Source organism: Podarcis melisellensis (assembly GCF_964234715.1).
Source record: "Podarcis melisellensis genome assembly, chromosome: Z".
In the NCBI taxonomy this organism is placed as follows: Eukaryota; Metazoa; Chordata; class Lepidosauria; order Squamata; family Lacertidae; genus Podarcis; species Podarcis melisellensis.
Genome location: NC_138547.1, coordinates 24,248,320 through 24,265,981, shown reverse-complemented (window position 1 = coordinate 24,265,981; position 17,662 = coordinate 24,248,320). Strand labels below are relative to the sequence as shown.

Sequence of the window (17,662 nt, the reverse complement as noted above, 5' to 3'; positions counted from 1 at the left end):
TTCTTAATTGCCTTCCCCTTTTTGTAAAAGCAAAACAATTACCTAGTGAAATTATTGCTGCCTAATCGCTTTCTACACAGCCCCTCACTTTGCTGCTGGTGGGGTGTGTGAGGACGATTGGAAGAGCATTTCTGTGTATAGTTATTTCCTTCTATCTTATCTTATCAAGGAGTGAGAGAATTGTTTTTTTTTTTTTTGTTTTGTTTAATGTAGGACAGAGTGTGGGGCCCGTTGAGTTTATTTTATTAGGTTAATAAAGTGACCACAAGTACTGGTCCATCTTTATTTCCACTTTAATTTTTTTTAGGAAAGCCTCCTTCTTGTTCACATGTAGGGTCATATAATCATGTTAGGATCCCAGGCAGAAAGAAAGTACAGTGGTACCTCGGGTTAAGAACTTAATTCGTTCTGGAGGTCTGTTCCTAACCTGAAACTGTTCTTAACCTGAAGCACCACTTTAGCTAATGGGGCCTCCTGCTGCCGCTATGCCGCTGCTGCACAATTTCTGTTCTCATCCTGAAGCAAAGTTCTTAACCCGAGGTAATATTTCTGGGTTAGTGGAATCTGTAACCTGAAGCGTATGTAACCTGATGCGTATGTAACCCAAGGTACCACTGTATGTAACTGGCCCAGGGTCACCTAGTGAACTTCATGGCTGAGTAGGAGTTTTAACCTGGGACTCCACCATCATAATCTGACACTCTAACCATTGCACCTCACTGGATCTCTGAAGCATTTGTTTGTTCATTCATGTACTTGGGGGGATATCTAATCACTGCATCCTCTTCAGACCCGAAAGTTGTGCAGTTCTTCTACAATGTAGTCCTTTAAGTAAGTGTTTTTTAAAAAATAAATAAATCACTTCAGTTTTAATTTCAATACTTCTACACCATTTTCCTCCTTAAAATCACATTTTGATTCCAGGTCTATTCAGAAGACAGTTCTGGTAAAGGGGTTGGGCAAATGTCAACTCTTGTTAGATGGCTTGGCTGAAGGGCCAAGCAAACCTCTCTGGGGTAGGGCACTGCCATTCTAGGCAGTGAAACTTAATTTTTGCAAATTTCTTCAGTGAGGGGTCTTAAAAATGTGGTTTGGGGTGTGAGGAATTCAAATCTGCTAGTATTTATGTGACTGGACAACATTTAGCTTGGTTTAAAAAGCACATAAACTGCTCTCAGAAAACCTAAGAATTTTAATTTTATTGCCAGTAATGCTATAAAAAATAGTTTCTGTGCATAAAATTTATCCTACTAAGCAAACAACATTACCTTGTAATCATGAAACAACATTAGAAAGTAGTGACATAAATTAATAAGAAATATAAGCAACAAGTTTCATCAGTCTTGCTTTGATTTGTTCTTGGACGTAAGCCGCTGACTTGCTTCTTGGCCTCTGATGTAGCCCTCATGTTTCTCATGTGTATGCACCCTGCCTGTTGCCTCTGCGGCTTGTTTCACATTGTGCGATTGAGGGAACTTTTCATGTGGTCCTAAACCAACAGGAGAGCAATGGGGAACAGTCATAGCTCGGGTTGAATGTGCTTCAGGTTGAGCATGTTTGAATTGTGCTCTGCGGCAACCCGGAAGTAACGGAGCATATTATAGAGCAAATCTATAATATGGAACAGAACTCACTGGCAAAGTTTTGGTAGCTGTTGAATTGAGTTAGCCTGCAATCACATATCTATCTAAAACTTGTTTTTCTTGCCTTGACCTTCAAAGCACTATCGCCAGAACTGCTCAGATCCTGTGATGTTGGCAACGTGCCATCGCTCCATCCAACAGGCACTTTCCATCCATTTGGTTCATCTGCACCTTGGGCTCCCACTAAAGGTAGGGGGAAGTGGTTTTCTTGAAATCCCTGTGGACAGCAGAACGCGTGGTCAATATCTGTAACTCCATTGGCATGTATGCAGTGATGCAGAAGCATTGGCATTCTCATCTGACACAGCACCTTCCCTTACTCAATGCATGTAAAAGTGCTCAGAGCTTTGGTTCTCCACAAAAGACTCTTAGAAAGACTTTTCTCAATGGGTAGAGTAACTAGTTTAAGCAAGGTAGAGTATAGGGTGTGTGTTTCTCATTGTCTTGGCACAGCTAAGCCCTAGTAAACAGGGGAGTGTTATTACTCTAGGACAAGATTTAGGTGCAAGGGCTGCATGCCAGTGGTGGGCAGGGCTAGAGGCAAAGGTGGGTAGAACAATCAGTGTGCCCATTTCTACAGTAGGCTACATTCCAGCCATGGTTTCGTCTCTGTCTCTCGCTCTTGGCAAGCAAAGGGGCATGATCACAGTTCAAGCTGGGACAAAAGCACTGGGACTGGGGTAATGAGGAAAGGTGACCTGTGGAGAGACATCCCCCCCCAAGCACTGGACAGAGGAGCCTGAGATTCTGCATTGCTGGTAATCAGTTCGCCAGAAGCGGCTTAGTCATGCTGGCCACATGACCCGGAAGCTGTACGCCGGCTCCCTCGGCCAATAAAGCGAGATGAGCGCCACAACCCCAGAGTCGTCCATGACTGGACCTAATGGTCAGGGGTCCCTTTACCTTTACCATACACACAATGGAGCAGTCAGACTTTGCTAATTATGAGGAGTAATTACTTTGGATTAGAGACCCACTTGTATTATCCAGTTAAGATTCTTGCTAGTTTCTGATTTCTAAGACTATCCATATTTTTCCCCCTTGGGAGGAGAAAACAGCTTTTTCTATCAAGAGTAATAGCCGGGGTGTGGGGTGTGGGGAGAGACAAAGAAAACAAAAAAAATCTTTGGGAGAAACATCCATGCAACTGGGCAGCAGTTGACCCAAAGAAATATCTCTTAATGTATGTTAAGGGAAATGTTGGCACACCTTAAAGCGCATAGAGCCGTTAAATCATTGGGGTGACTAGATTGGGTATTAGCTATGTACTTTGCCATTACTAAAAACAATCTAATTTTGTGGCTTTGCCTAATAAACATAATAATAAAGCCAGTGCCTTGCTTCTACCGTGAGTCATTCTGCAAATACACATTTTGGCAGGAATGTTAACTACCATGATTACTGATGTTTATCAGCTATGCAAATTACAATACATTGTGGATGGGGCTACAAGACTGAATCAGATAAATTCACCAAATTTAGCTTATCCATCAGGCGATTTTTAATGAGGGGGAGTTGGGAGTAGAGTCTGCGTGTCTTTTTCAGGCTGTTTAGGGGATGTAAAAAAACCTGAAGTCTGTCTCTAACACTGGTTTGTAGTTTTTGTTAATTGATAATAGACCACATTTCTCTTTGGCATCTTCATGAACGTTTTACTTTTAAAAGTTAGGCAATTAATCAATGAAAAGCTATTTAATCAGTTTGTATCTCTGTTGACAAAGTAGATAGTTTTCCAATGCTTTTCTTAATTATCAGCTTCTTTTACAAAATAAAAGGGCTTGAGAAATACTATCCACTGTTATATCTTGAATATCTCTCTCCCCTGCCTCTCTCTCTCCTGGGTGCAGGATCCTTGTCAGAATCGCAAGTTCCTGCTCATAGTCTAGTTTTTTTGAAGAACCCCAGAACCCTATTTTTGTACCACAGCATGGTGCCAGCTACCATTTGCATCATGAACCTTCCCTCTTGGAGAATGCCGTGCCATTCCCAATGAGGTCACATCCAGGGCACCACATGGCGCAACTAGTTATCTGTAAAAGAAGAAATTTCCAGTTGCCAAGCATTCCTGTGTTTCTTTTATATGTTTCATTTGACATAATGATTTATTATATTGAGGATGGGAAAGTCTATATATTGTGGGAAGGAATTACTGCACTGATGGTTGGGGATTAAGGTGCACTAATAAGCAGCAAATTTAAAAAACTACAACCCAAAATTAGTCTGGTTGTCTCTCATTGAGTGAATTGAGCCTGGAAGAGAAATTCATCTGGATTTTCTGGATGGTGAAAGAGCAGGTGAGAGATGGGCAAGTCTGTCACCTTTGGTTTTATTTCCCCAAACGTAAGTTCAGGTCTCCGTATTTCCACATCAGTTTGATAATATTTTTTTTAATCCCATGAAAATTCATCAGCATCTTAGTGCTATTTTAGCCTAATGCACATATCTGTGAATGCAGTTTTCTCTAAAATACATTTTTTGCAAAGCCCATTATTCCCAATATAATGCATTTTTGCATGTTTACCAAGATGCATTTTTTTACCCTATGGACTTTGCCCTAGTACAGTTATGCAGGGGCCACGTTCCAGGAATTGCATGTAAAGCCAACATTGCATTTGGTCAAAAACACATTAGGTGCAATGGTGAGTGGGGTTGTCAAAGTCTTCCCACCCACCCCTGGAAGTCTTTCCCCCTTTTTAATTTGCCAAGCACCTAAAGCATGAATGTACACAAGTTAAATGCCCATAAGTTGCAGGCTTGCTGTATACATACTTTTGTACACATTACTTGGATGGAGAAAAGTACAAGATTTGGAGTGCAAATTTTGAAGGCTGGCTGTGTTCCTGTTTGTGTGTCTATTACATAGGCTTGCCTTTAAATGCAAACTGAATCTACGGTAATTTCTCCCCATCCCTAGCAGGGGTGCAGAAAAACCTAAGTCCTTCCTATTTTGGGAAGCTTCAGAGTAACAGAAGTGGCAGCAAGACTCTGGTGTCAGCTTTGTTTTATAGTTACTGGGACAAGTTTGAGTATACAGTTGAGCTGTATTTATAGTTGTAATTCACTGTTCTGGATAAGATATTGTACAGAATTGCCTTAGTGCAACTTCGCCTGAAGAATTTAAATGTCTGTGGGTTTGCAGGACACATGCCTATGTGGTGTTTTCATTCATTTGTCTCTAGATTTTAAACTAGGTCTGCAGACCCAGGCCAGGTGGTTGTTGAGAGCACATTGTTCTTTTTTGGCAGTGAGTGGGAAAGCAAGCTCCCTGCAGCTTCCCCTTTGGGCAACGGATGGGGCCTTTTTGTCTTTTCCTTTGCTGTTATATTCTTCCCAGAAACAGCTCTCCAGTGGTCTGTATATAGTCATCCGGCCAGTGGCAGAGGCCAAGGTGGCCTTTCCTTCAATTCTGTGCCAGGACAATGCCTTGGTTTTAGAGTTTACAATTAAGCTAAAGTATGCATTTATTTTATTTAAATCTCACCATTCCTCCAAGCAGGTAAATGTGGTGTACATGGTTCTCCCTGCCCATTTCCCTGCCTCACAACAACCCCATGAAGTAGGTTGTTGTTGTTTAGTCATTTAGCTGTGTCTGACTCTTTGTGACCCCATGGACCAGAGCATGCCACTGCCTCCACTGCGTCCTGCAGTTTGGTCAAACTCGTGTTTGTAGCTTCGAGAACACTGTTCAACCATCTCGTCCTCTGTCGTCCCCTTCTCCTTGTGCCCTCCATCTTTCCCAACATCAGGATCTTTTCCAGGGAGTCTTCTCTTCTAATGAGGTGGCCAAAGTATTGGAGCTTCGGCTTCACGATCTGTCCTTCCAGTGAGCACTCAGGGCTGATTTCCTTAAGAATGGATAGGTTTGATCTTCTTGCAGTCCATGGGAAGTAGGTTAGGCTAAGAATATCCATGAAACTCACCACCCTTTTAGGTTGACTGTTGTTCCTGCATCCTTTCCTTTGTTTACCCAAGCTGGATTCAAAACATTTACAGATGCTCCAATATTGATTAATTACTGGGTTACAGTAACTGGTTTCCCAATGGGAGTCCGCTTTGTGGGTCTCCACAAGAGATTAGGACTTCCCAAAGCCACAACCCCTGGAGCATCCAAAACAACCGGCCCCCTCTGTTAAAGATTTTGAAGGTCCTGTGAAACTCTCAGCTGCTCCTCAGTGTGGGTCCCAGTGGATGCTGCTGGGCAAGCTGTTGGAATCAAAGGAACTGGATGTGTGGGAGGGGAGGGCTATTTGTGCTATTTGTTCTGCTTCCCCCATCCTCATAAGTACCAATGCATTTCTCAACAGAGAGTTAGGTTGCTGATGAAACTGATCATATCCTCTCCCAAATTCCTAAGCATGTCCCAGATCTGATTACACACAGGCTCTTCTACATCTGGCCTGTTACCTCCCTGAGTAAGTTACCCTTACATGCCGTTCCCAACCCCCTCCTTAAGTCCTTAAGTAAACACAACCTCTTGTTTCTGCTATGGTGTCTGTCCGTCATTCAAACCTGCCCAGGAAGTGGCTCCTCCTTTGCCAAAATCAAAATGGCCAAAAATTCCTCCACCAACCTTTTTTTTTTAAAAAAAATGATATGTGTTTTTGTGTTTTTATATTGTAAATAACCCTGTGATCCTCAGATGAAGGGGGAGGTATAGAAATTTAATAAACAATAGATAGCATCTTCAGTACTTAGCAGCTATAGATGATTCCTTAAGAACTGAGCTCTGCAGCCAGTTTCTGCTGCCTTCTACCTAGTAGATGAGTAAGATCTGACAATTAATGTTCCTCACATCCCAGCAGAGTGCATGGTCTATTTAAAACTTGAGCATGAAGTTTGCTGTTAGACTACAGCATTTATTAATTTCTAGAATTAATAAAAAACATGAAATTAATTAAATGAAATTAATTATTGAAAACATGGAATTAATGAAAGACATGAAAAATTGTTCTAGTTTCTTGTTACACACTACACTGAGCCCACTAATTCTTTTGTTTAAATATAACTTTGCAGTGGGTTGCTGCAAAAATTAGAATGTGTGTCGGGGGGAGTGGAGAGAGTTGTTCTAGATTTTGCAGATACTTGAGCAAGGCTCCTGGACCAAAAAATCAAGATGCTTCATTTGACATCTAGGAGCAACAGCATTCTGAGCCTCTCGGCTGGTTCGGCTTTCCATGATGTTTTTGTTCAGAAGTGAGGTGCTTAATAATTCAGATGCCTTGGAATTTATCCACAACTAGTTCTGACTGCTGCAAGATTCATCTACCCATATAATGCATTGTTAGTTTGCCAGGTAAAGCTCTTGGGGCCCAGCCAGCACCAGGTGACCTGAAAGGTCAAATGTTATGCATTCACAGTTGCTGTGGAGGTGATTTTTTTCTTCCTTGGGTATTATTATTATTAATTCAAATGTGTATATTGCCCTTCATTCAAAGATCACAGGGCTGTTCACAACAGAACAGTAAGAAGAGATGGTTTTGGCCTTCAGGAAGTAAGAGATTTTGAGATACCTTTAGATAAACTGTACCATGGGAAGGTTTGTCGCTGTACCATGGGAAGGTTTGCATGCTTTGTAGGGGGAAACTTAGTGCCAGTTTCAGTTCCCTAATATCAGCAAGCAGGTCTGTCTGGAAACCGTGGGGAACTGCTATCAGTGTAGACAGTATTATTCCTGACAGATTTGACTTGGTTTTAAGTAATATACCATGTTCCTAATCCAAATTCTAGCTTGAAAGATGTTATGTACAGTTGGGTATATTTTATAATAGATGCACAGAGTTTAAGGATGTAGCTATCTAGTAATTGGACTAAGCAAGAAATTAACCATTGTATTCCACCAGATTATGTTTTTTTGTGAAAATGATCACCATAGGAACAGTTATATTGGTGGGCTGGGAGACGTGGGCCTGGTCTGAATCCATACCAGACCATACATGACAGGTGGACAATCTAGATGAGATGGACTGGTTTGAATAGTGCTCTTGTAATTTGATCTCTTGCCATTTTTAGAGAGTGTACCTTTCACTTCTATGCTCCAGCTGTTCATCTGCAGTTCTAACAGCCCCCAGATGCTCATCAACATAGGAACATAGGAAGCTGCCTAATCCTGAGTCAGACAGGTGGTCCATCTAGCTTAGTATTGCCTACACTGACTGCAGACCTTCCAAGTGTCCCTATTTTTCAGCGACATCCCTAATTTAGAGAAGTCGTCCTTGTTTCTGATTTGATCCCAGAATATTCCACTTTTCCTTAGGATGTCCCTGTTTTCATTGGAGAAATGTTGGAGGATATGGAGTTATGTGAATCCTGAGCCAAGGAGATAAGTAGGTATACAACCTTTAGAAGACACCTGAAGGCAGCCCTGTATAGGATTTTTTTGAATGTTTAACGTTTTACTATGTTTTTATATACATTGGAAGCCGCCCCGGTTGGCTGGGGCAGTCCAGTCATATGGGTGGGGTACAAATAATAAAGTTATTGTTGTTGCTGCTGCTGTTGTTATTAAATGGGGCATCCCTATTTTAAAAACTGGTGGGTTTTTTGAAAATGGAAAATGGTAATGCAGACAACTCTAAATATTCCTGTTAATGCAAAAGTAATGCAAGATTGTTGTAACCTATTCTACTAGACCTACTCCCTGAAGAATGTAAAAAGAAAAGAAAAGCCACATACCTGCAGTGAAGTTGAACATTGGACGTGTTTGATCTTGTTATCAAGCTAGTCTCAGAAATTGTTGCAGACAACACTGTAATCCCATTAAGGTGTGCTTGCTAATGATAAATCCTGGGATGCAATACTAAAATGGATATTTGAAACATTTGGTGGCATTCTTACCATGGCTATTGAAATTGTATTACTCAGAACTTTGCATTTTGGTTGCTACAGGAAGCTGCAGATCCCTCCAGTTCCCTGGTGCCTCACCCCCTCAGTCATATTTAGTAATGCAAAATATGAATATTGCATGGTGAGTTTCCCCACTCCTGGAAGCAGCAGTCAATGGGGTGAAGTGTGTGTGTTGGGTGTAGCCTAGCCTTGTGTCATACCTTGAATGTTTTTTCTTTCCTAAATGGGTAATTTACCTACAGGGGTGGCTTCTGCTTGCAGGAGGGTGTGAGAATAACAGAAAGAGGACAAAATCCAGTTGGAAATTTAAATTGGACAGAGGGAGAAATAGAAATCTGAGCATTTCTAGCAGCAACTGGGAGATGCAGCTTTGTAGGGCTGAACAATTTGTCCTCTGGGGATCTGATGCAGGATTTGCAGCTGCTCATAGGAGGCTGTTTGCTTTCACTATGTTCTGCTTACATATTTGTAAATAAAGCAAATATTACAAAGGCACCTGAAGCCTCAAGTGTGCTTTCGTCCAAAGGAAACTAAACCCTGAGGTATTAGCCCTGGAGCTTCTCACAGCTTGCAGAACTGGAGAAGGATGCATGGCAATAACTTTACCCATGTTGTAAGTGCGTCAGCTGAATATTGTTGTGAATAGCAGTGTTCAGAAAGGGTAAGCTACTGTGCCAGAACAAGCACTTTAAATATCCAGGAATGGAAATGCTGTTCTAGAATCAATATAGCAAGGAATACAAGCCAGCACAGAATCTGACTCCTTTCCTGATAAATGCAATGAATGGTTCAAAACGGAGCAGTCATCTGAAAGACTTTGGCAAACCTACCCAATGAGAGCAATATAGGCAAGCTTGCCATGCAACTTTCAGGAAAGGCAGATCTCTGGGACTGGAAGGCCACTATATAGAGTTGCTAAATCATGGGGGTAAGGAATTGATTCTGAATAACACTGAACTTTGTTTCCATCACAGGCTTCACTAACCTGGTGCCTTCCAGAAGTTTTGGAGTTAAACTCCCAATAGCCCCACTCAGAAGCCTTATCAAGTGTTAATCCAGATAAGGTAAGATGTTTGCTCACAGTTATGAATGGCATGAGTTTTCAGTTCGTATGAAACAGAGAATCCTTGTTCTCTATTTGATTTTGGGCCTGAACACATGTGCTCCTTAACTGTGAAATGGTCAGTACTACATGGCAGACACTTTGTTTTACAGGTGTGATCTCATGAAGTAGATCAATTTGGGTGGCAAAATATAGCCCTGGGATTGCTGGAAGGAGAATATAATGACCTCTGCTAGTCCTGCTTGGGAGGACTATGGGGTTCTCTCTGTTTCCCATGTGTGTATGCACAAAACTCTTTATCTGTGAGTTCTCTGGATAGGGACCACTATGTCATCTGCTGACAATTCAATTTTTATAAGTCACAGCAGGAGCTGCAAATGTGCTAGGTTTGTATTCTCCTCCCCATCCCAAAAGCCTTTTATCTAGGGGTGAGGTGGTTAACAGCAGTACTCAAGCCAGGCTCAAATTTTATAATCCAGGGCTGTGCAATCAGAACACAGGAATATGATGTTTCATATAACACCTGAGAAATTGTGTGTGGCAAAACTGTACTGTCAATCCCTTCTCCATGTGTCTCATCCAAGGGAGGTACAGAAGCTGATGACACAATAACAGGCTTTTTCGGTGGTGCCCTCAACTCTTGTGGAATGCTGTCCCAAGGGAAATGTGCCTGGTGCCATTATTGTTAGTTTTTAGGCACGAGGCTAAGACATTTGCATTTGCTCAGGCTTCTGTTGGTTAAGTTTGGCTTGCCTTGCTTTTCTTTCAGTGGAGAAGGGCAGGATTTGTCCTTATTGTACTCATGGATGAGCATTTTAGGAATTTGGTATTGTGCTTTGTTTTTAAATTGTGTGTATTTTATTTTGGTGTTAAGTCACTTTGAAACTTTTTTTTTTTGGGTATAAAATGACTAACAAATGCAATATAATAATAATCACTTGCAAGACGTCCTCTGCTCTGGATGCACTGATTAGCTCATTGCCTAAAAATGCTGGTGTGTCAGCTTAGGGATGGGAAAAGCTCTCAGTTTTAGTTTCTCATTTTTTCCTCAATCTAAAGTTCAGTTATTCACATTTCCACATCAGTTTCTTAAGTTTTAAAAATTTTCAGCATTTTAGTGCATATTTCTCCTAATACACATTTTTGTATGCAAGTTGTCCTAATACACGTATTTTTGCAAGCAATTTCCACAAACATAATGCATTTGGGTGTAGTGTTTTCACTAATATATGCATTCATATGCACACTTTCCCCTAGTATATGCATTCTGTACACATTATTTGGTTGGAGATTTCAAAAAATTCAAAGGATGGCTGTGGTTTGTTTCACATGTTGTTTTAGGATGTGTGAATGAAGTATATTTGCTTAAATCCACACTAACCCCATTGTTATGTAAAATATAGACATGTGTTTGGATGTCAAACATGCTGAATAGCATTTGTGGGGGGGGGGAGGGTTTGCTATTTCCCTGGGACAATTGCAATGGCATACTACTATGTTTGGATGGAGGGGTGCACACGGAGGGATGAGAAAACAGAATATTTTGAAAAACATCTGATGCATGAAAACAGTAAGTTCCAGAACTCAGCTTTAACTCATTGTGGTAATAATTTACAATAAGAAAACAATATGCAACCTTAATAAAAGACATACAGTTGAGTTGAAATCATGGGAAGTTGTATTGCTTGAAAGCGAAAAGCTCATTATATATTTGAACCCTTAGCCTTGCCTGTAGTCTCAGCCTGGCTCTTGACTTCCAACTAAGTCACTGAGCATCTGCTGATCCTAGTGAGCAGTAAACGGCCAGAAAAAAATGGAATGTAAAATGGCACAAAGCAGAGCTACTAACCAAGGTGAGGTTGGAAAAGAAGCAAATGCTTGAGAGGTTCTCCAGCGTTCTGTAACAAAAATATATAAATCCTAAAGAGATTGCAGGAGAAGAAAGAAAGGAACCTGTATGAAGCAACCTTAGAATGTATTATATGGATTTTTGTATGTTGTTCAAAGGATTTGGCCATTTGAATTAAGAATGCGGCTAAAACAATATGAATTCTGCACTCATCAGTAGAGACAAAATGGCGGGGGGGGGGGAGGAGACCTCCTAACTATGAATAATCTGTGATAGCAAACAGTTTCTAGTAATAGTTATGTTCTGCAGCAGGTTACTGAATAGCTGTACTTATAGGCGAGTGGTAACCTGTTCCTCCTGTCCATCTTTCCATTGGTTCCTAAACAAATCACAGGCGTCTCCCCACGAGTCAAAAACGTCCTCAGAGGAGTCTATGAGTTTGGAATTAGAGGTGCAGATGCTGGAAGCACAGTGAAGGGAACTGGAACAAACCGCAGGGCACTGGCTCTGTCCCGTATGTCTGACGTTCCTACTGTAGTCCACCTCATTGAGGTTAATTTCACTCTTGGAGCAGTTCTCGTCTCGCTCTTTAGCCATCTGAGAATACTTAATGTCTTGCCACATGAGGTGTGGCTGGATGACCCCATCGGAGATGGTGTACATGGGCTCTGAGTTTGGCTCTGGGAGGTGGCCATTCATCTTGGAAAAAAGGAGGCCCAGTCGCTTGAAGGACTCTTTCTTGGAGCTAGAGAGCCTTTGGACCCTGTTTCCATTGCGGATGAAGGAGCGCTTGTTGATCCCATTGCTTTTGGGCTTCTCGCTGACCATTTCGAACCCAGACATAGTCTTAATCAGAGCCGACACGTTGAAATCTTTCTTCTTGTTGGCTGTGCCAAAAGGAACGCTCTTTGCTTTGGATGTTTCTCCAGCAGTGTCCTCATTAGCGTCATCCTTCTGGGAGACTTCTGTGCTGCTGGTGGAATAGCTTCTCCGCTGGGGTTTTCGGTTGCCTAAGAGGTCAAGGACTTCATACCGGAAACTAGAGATATCCTGCTTTAATTCCTAGGGTGAGAGACAGGGAAGGGAAAAAATGAGTTAAACTCTAAAGATTTATCTGTCACGGGGGTGGGAGAAGAGAGAGAGTTTGAACTCTCCTGAGAGAAGCTATGCAAAGTTCAAAGTTATGCAAATGAATTTTTCCACATCACTGTGTACAAGAATTGCAAACAAATCTTTTCCATTATTTAGAATCAGGAACAGAAGTTCAGCAGTTTTTGTTGAGGAAAAGAAAATCTGCAATATGATTTAGCCCCTTCATCTAAACATTAACCATGCACTTCCTTAGTCTTTCATGCACAAATCTTGCTGGGGAGGATAGAGTACCTGGGACCAGCAAAGATGTCTCACAATTTCAGAAACAGACTGGATAAAAATCTCAACTGATAAAGGCTTGTGGGAAAGGTGGCACCAAAAAGATAATAAGAGATAGCACCTGTCTGATGTGTAATGGGAGAGAGTTCCAAAAGTTAGGTACCACCACACGAAATGCCCAGTTTCTACATTGCATAAAACCAACCTTCTTGTGAGATGGTATCTGCAACCTTAGTATGCCCAAACCATTTAATTTTTCAAAGGTTGTGAGCTGATGGGAGGAGATTAACATTTAGAAGAACACACACACACACATGCACACAAACCATGATCAGCACTTAACATTTTCACAGGGCCTTCCTTGCCTCCTCCCCATAGCCACCGCTTGGTTCTAGTAGGTGGTAAAGCATACACAAGCCTATGGCAATATTGGAGCCAGCCCTGAAAGGTACTAGGAAGAAGGGCTGTGATGTGGTGGCAGAGAACATGCATTGCACCCCAAAGATGCCAGGTGAGACTGAAACACTGGAGAACTGCTGGCAGTCTGAGCTGGATAAACCAATGATCTGACTGGGTGGGAGGCAGCTTCCTATGTTCCTAAGAGCCTGCTAAGGTGCTGCCTGTTCCCATCAGGTTCCCTATTCCTCCTATACCCCGGGATTTATCTCCCCAGGCAAATACTTTTCTCTTCACACAGATTTTTGGTTCTTATTTTGAAGGCCTCTTTTAAAGGGATGGGATTGGTAAATCCCAATCTTTCTCCCCCTGTTCATCTGTTGTTGTTTTTTAGTCTTTTCATTGGATTTTCTTAGCTGAGGAGTCAGTTTGGGTCCTGCTGTGAGAAACCCATCTAACAAATATAATAAAAAATGGAAGACATTTAAGTGACAATACCCAATAATCTAGGAGCGAGTCTAATTTAACTCAGTGGGACTTAACACCTGAGTTGATATACATAGGAACATGCTGCAAATATTTACAATGTCAAACAATTTTTATGTTGCGCCTGCCATAATACACTAAGTGGGGAATGACAGTATCATATCATTACCTTAAAGTTTTCTTCGGTTAATCCTTCATTGGTTTTTGAATTTCTTATCATTGCTGCAATATATCTCTTCACCAAGTTCCTGATCACTTCCTGTAATGAAAAAGCACAAGAAACCTAATTCCTTTGGAAGGCAATTTCCACGAACAAGGCTTCAATCCCTCTTCTGCTTTTCATGTAATTCAGATGTGAAGTCCAAATCCATCTGGAATGCCCATTTTTAAATTAAAAAAATTATCTGTTCCCTAACCTGTTTAAAGAGCCTTCACCAATGTCACCTTTCAGAGTGAAAGGCATTCATAGCGTCTCCTCTGAAGAGACACACGGGAATCAGCCTGGAAGTTTTAGCATGTGAAGCAAATGTTCCACCACTAATCCATAGTCTTTAAGTGTGTGAGGAATGTTCACTGCTAACTCATCCTATGACAATCCACACACAGAAGGCATCACTCTAAAGTTATTCTATGCTATTTAACTTTTTGTTTTCTTAGTTTGTCTCCCTCTGCTCGTTGAAGCCATCTGTGCTCCCGAGAAGCTACTTTGGAGTGTTGCAGAATTCTCCTCCTTGTGGAGGGGATAATTGCCCACAATTATAATCGCACAGTTGGCTGTAGGGGGAAAGCAGGAAAGACTTTCCTGTTGGGAATGTACATTAACTGATCTTAGGATCCATGCTAGGCGGTTAACTAGCAATAATAGATGAAATGGCTGGGTAGCCATAAATTGTATTGCTTGCTTTATTGGAAAGAAAAGCACACTCAGTGAAAAGAAGTGGAACAGATGATATGAGTGGGCAAAAGCTCAGCCCTGTTTACCTCTGTTAGTGTTCAGTGAGCTGCGAAGGAAATACATTACTAGACTGCCCAGCCGAGCTGTGCCCATCTACTACAAAATGGTCTCATTTCATAACTCCTCTTAGTATCCTCCTATGAGAGGTCAAATGCTCAGGCAAGGCAACACCCCACACCCTTTCAAGCCTTCCATCCCTAGAGGGTCCTAATGCAGACTTTCAATGTTTGGGGATGTCAAGGCTAGCTGCAGCTAGCAGGAGAGCTAGCAGCTCCTTGTGTACAAGGGTGGGATTTGTATCACTTTTGATGGCCAAGAGAGATAATTCTGGGTCTTTGGTTAGAGATAGGTTTGTTTCTGTATAATGGTTTGTGAATATAGACTGCTGATAATTTTTCACATTCCCACCACATATGAAAGGAAGTATCATTGTGACCACAAGCTTGCCAACATCTTTCAGAATATGTAGCAGTCAAACAAGAGTCCGATGCTAGCCTAGGAAAACCCTGAAGGAGGCTTCCTGTGTTTTGGTGGAAATTGTCTTAATAAGGGGGCAGGACCAAGTGGATTTATCTATTTGTATCCCTATACAGTCATACAGTCAGATTACAGACGCTTCAGGTTGTGTTTTTTCAGGTTACAGACTGCCAAAACCCGGAAGTACCGGAAAGGGTTACTTCCGGGTTTCAGTGGTTGTGCATGCGCAGTAGCGCTAAATCGTGCTTTGTGAATGCGCAGAAGTGCCAAATTGCAACCCGTGTGTGCGCAGACGCACCGCTGCGGGTTGCAGACGCTGCGGGTTGCAGACGTGCATCCTGCACGGATCACATTCGCAACCCGAGTGTCCACTGTATCTCCCTCCCACGCTCCTCTCAAGCCTTCGGAGGATACTACAAAGATATTAATAAGCAGTTTGTATAACTGCTACTTTGAGCCTTTCAGCTGCCCTGGGGTTTGCAAGCACATGTATTCAAATGGGGTTTGGGAATGAACGCCTTACTTCTTGGACAGTACAGAGCTCATGAAAGGTCTAATGTGGGTCACTTGGAACCAAGTGCTGTATGTTATGTTAACCTAATTTATGTTAACCTAATTTATCGTGTAGGGCTGCCTCTGATATGCAGTAGTCCCTTTCAGTTAGGTCATTTACATGATACAACTTCTTGGACTTCTGGCCTTCATACTGACTGTTGTAAGACACTTTGGGAACCCTTTCTCCCTGTTGAGGAGCAGGCTAAAAATACTTTAAATAATAAAACAAAGAATAGATTATTTCGTCCATAAGAGTTCACTTATGGAGCAGCTACACGTCTTACAAGTGTGGCCCTTGGAAAGATCTCTGGAAAAATGAAAGTGCTCCCAGAGTCATCCTGGAAATCTTTATCTACCCAAACAGGAAGTGTTCTCCATTTCTGTGTTCTTCTACACTTAATGGGTATACTGGAAGGGGACACCATACAGAGCCAGAGGCCATCTTGATTGTGGGTCCTGGAAGACCTTTGAAGGCCCTTTTCCACCAGGCCTGGAAGGGCAGGGCCAAGACTGACTCCAGCTACAAAAGCTGAGGCTGTTGAATGGACTCTTGGGCTGGGGAATTGCTTATGGGTTTTTGTTGAGGATGTGTGTTATTGCTTTTATTGATATTAATTTTTATATATATTAATTTTGTATCATATGATTTACGTGGAATTTTTTTGATTTGCTGTGTGTCTTTTTTAATGTTTTATTTATTGTTTATGACTACTTTTCCTGTGTTGTAGTTATGTATTTTTTCATGTTGTAAGTCACCTTAAACATGCTAAATTAACTGCAGTAATTCTTGCAAGTAAAGACTGAACTAGGGCTGTCAAGTTAATGGGATGGACATTAATTGAAATGCCTAATTGATTTGTGAGTCTAGTGATAAATAAACTGAGTGCACTGCAAAAAAAAAATTATACAAGCTTAAAAAACCTTGATTATTAGAGCGATTTAAGTAATTTAATATAAATGATTAATGAATATGCTTACAGTTTTTTGTGAAACTGATTTCTCCCTTCAGTTATCTTATTGGTTTACTTTGTCAAATGAACTTACTATGCAAACTAAGTGCTTTAATTTACATTAGGATATAGCACAGTTTATTGCATTTGTTAAGTCACACTCATTGAGGCTGCAACAATCCTATGTACAGTCACTAGGAAGCAAATGCTATCAAAATCTGTTGGGCTTGCTTCTGAATAAAATTGCATAGGAGTGGAATTGTGAAAAGTGTGGAATATGTTCTGAGCATAAGATAAGTATATTTTTGCTGGATGAGACGAACATCCAAATAGTCCATCACTGCAAGCAGGATATTAAGGTAATGACCCACATTTGTACTTGAAAAATTCTGTAGTAGAGACATCCTGACCCTGAATATGGGAGTGCCATTTAGGTATTGACATTATGTCACCTGGTATATGGGATCCTCCTTAACGAGGGTCTTGGTTGCGGGTGGACCCCTAAGTCACCCCCGCTGGGAGAGTTGTTGCCGGGCATGGCCCAAGCCTTAACCATTGGACCCCAGGATCATGCCAGGTTGTTTGGGCCAATTGGGGCAGTTGGCGTGATTCCTGGGGCCTATAAAAGCAGTGGTGTGGCGTAACTGGGGGTACTTGAATCGCGTTGCCGAACACCCACCCTCCCTCCCTAGTTTTAGGTGCTGCTGCTTTGGCCTTGCTTTGGATTGGGTCGCCTGCTTTGGAGCAGGGGCTGGGTAGGAATTTTTTTCCATTCGGCAGATTGGATGTAGCCACTTGGTTTTTGCCTACCCCCTTAGCAATCGTCACAACTTTGTAAGGTTTGGTGATTAGGCATTGGCTTATTGAAGTGTGTGGGACAGGAGGTGCGGCCATCACCTGCCCCTCCATGAAGAAGGGTATTCCGGTAAAGGAATCTGGGGGTCCTGGATCTCATCCAAAGTCCACTTGAGGGGCTAGGGCCATGCCAGGACCACAGGAACCCCAGGGTGAGCTTCATTGGTCTTCATCAATGTTGCTCCCTCATTTGGTGTTTACCCTTTCAGACTTCCAGCC

The 17,662-nt window shown here is 41.8% G+C and overlaps 1 protein-coding gene and 1 long non-coding RNA gene across 7 annotated transcripts in view; one reads left to right on the top strand and one right to left on the bottom strand.

Annotated features, from left to right (window-relative positions):
• The first annotated feature begins 727 nt into the window (after positions 1–727).
• Positions 728–16,847, top strand: LOC309362060. Its single transcript, XR_014164754.1, has 5 exons — positions 728–831; positions 1,722–1,832; positions 9,461–9,550; positions 12,777–12,928; positions 16,007–16,847. It is a non-coding gene; the product is annotated as an uncharacterized lncRNA (long non-coding RNA).
• TRPC5 (transient receptor potential cation channel subfamily C member 5) overlaps positions 9,557–17,662 on the bottom strand; it is a 175,064-nt gene continuing 166,958 nt past the window's right edge. For all 6 annotated transcript variants that reach the window (XM_081897335.1, XM_081897336.1, XM_081897334.1 and 3 more), the window contains 2 exons: positions 13,821–13,910; positions 9,557–12,460 (listed from right to left, as the gene is read on the bottom strand). In XM_081897335.1, the coding sequence (XP_081753461.1) occupies positions 11,729–12,460; positions 13,821–13,910 (822 nt within the window). In that variant the 3' untranslated portion in view covers positions 9,557–11,728. The remainder of the gene's footprint in view (positions 12,461–13,820; positions 13,911–17,662) is intronic.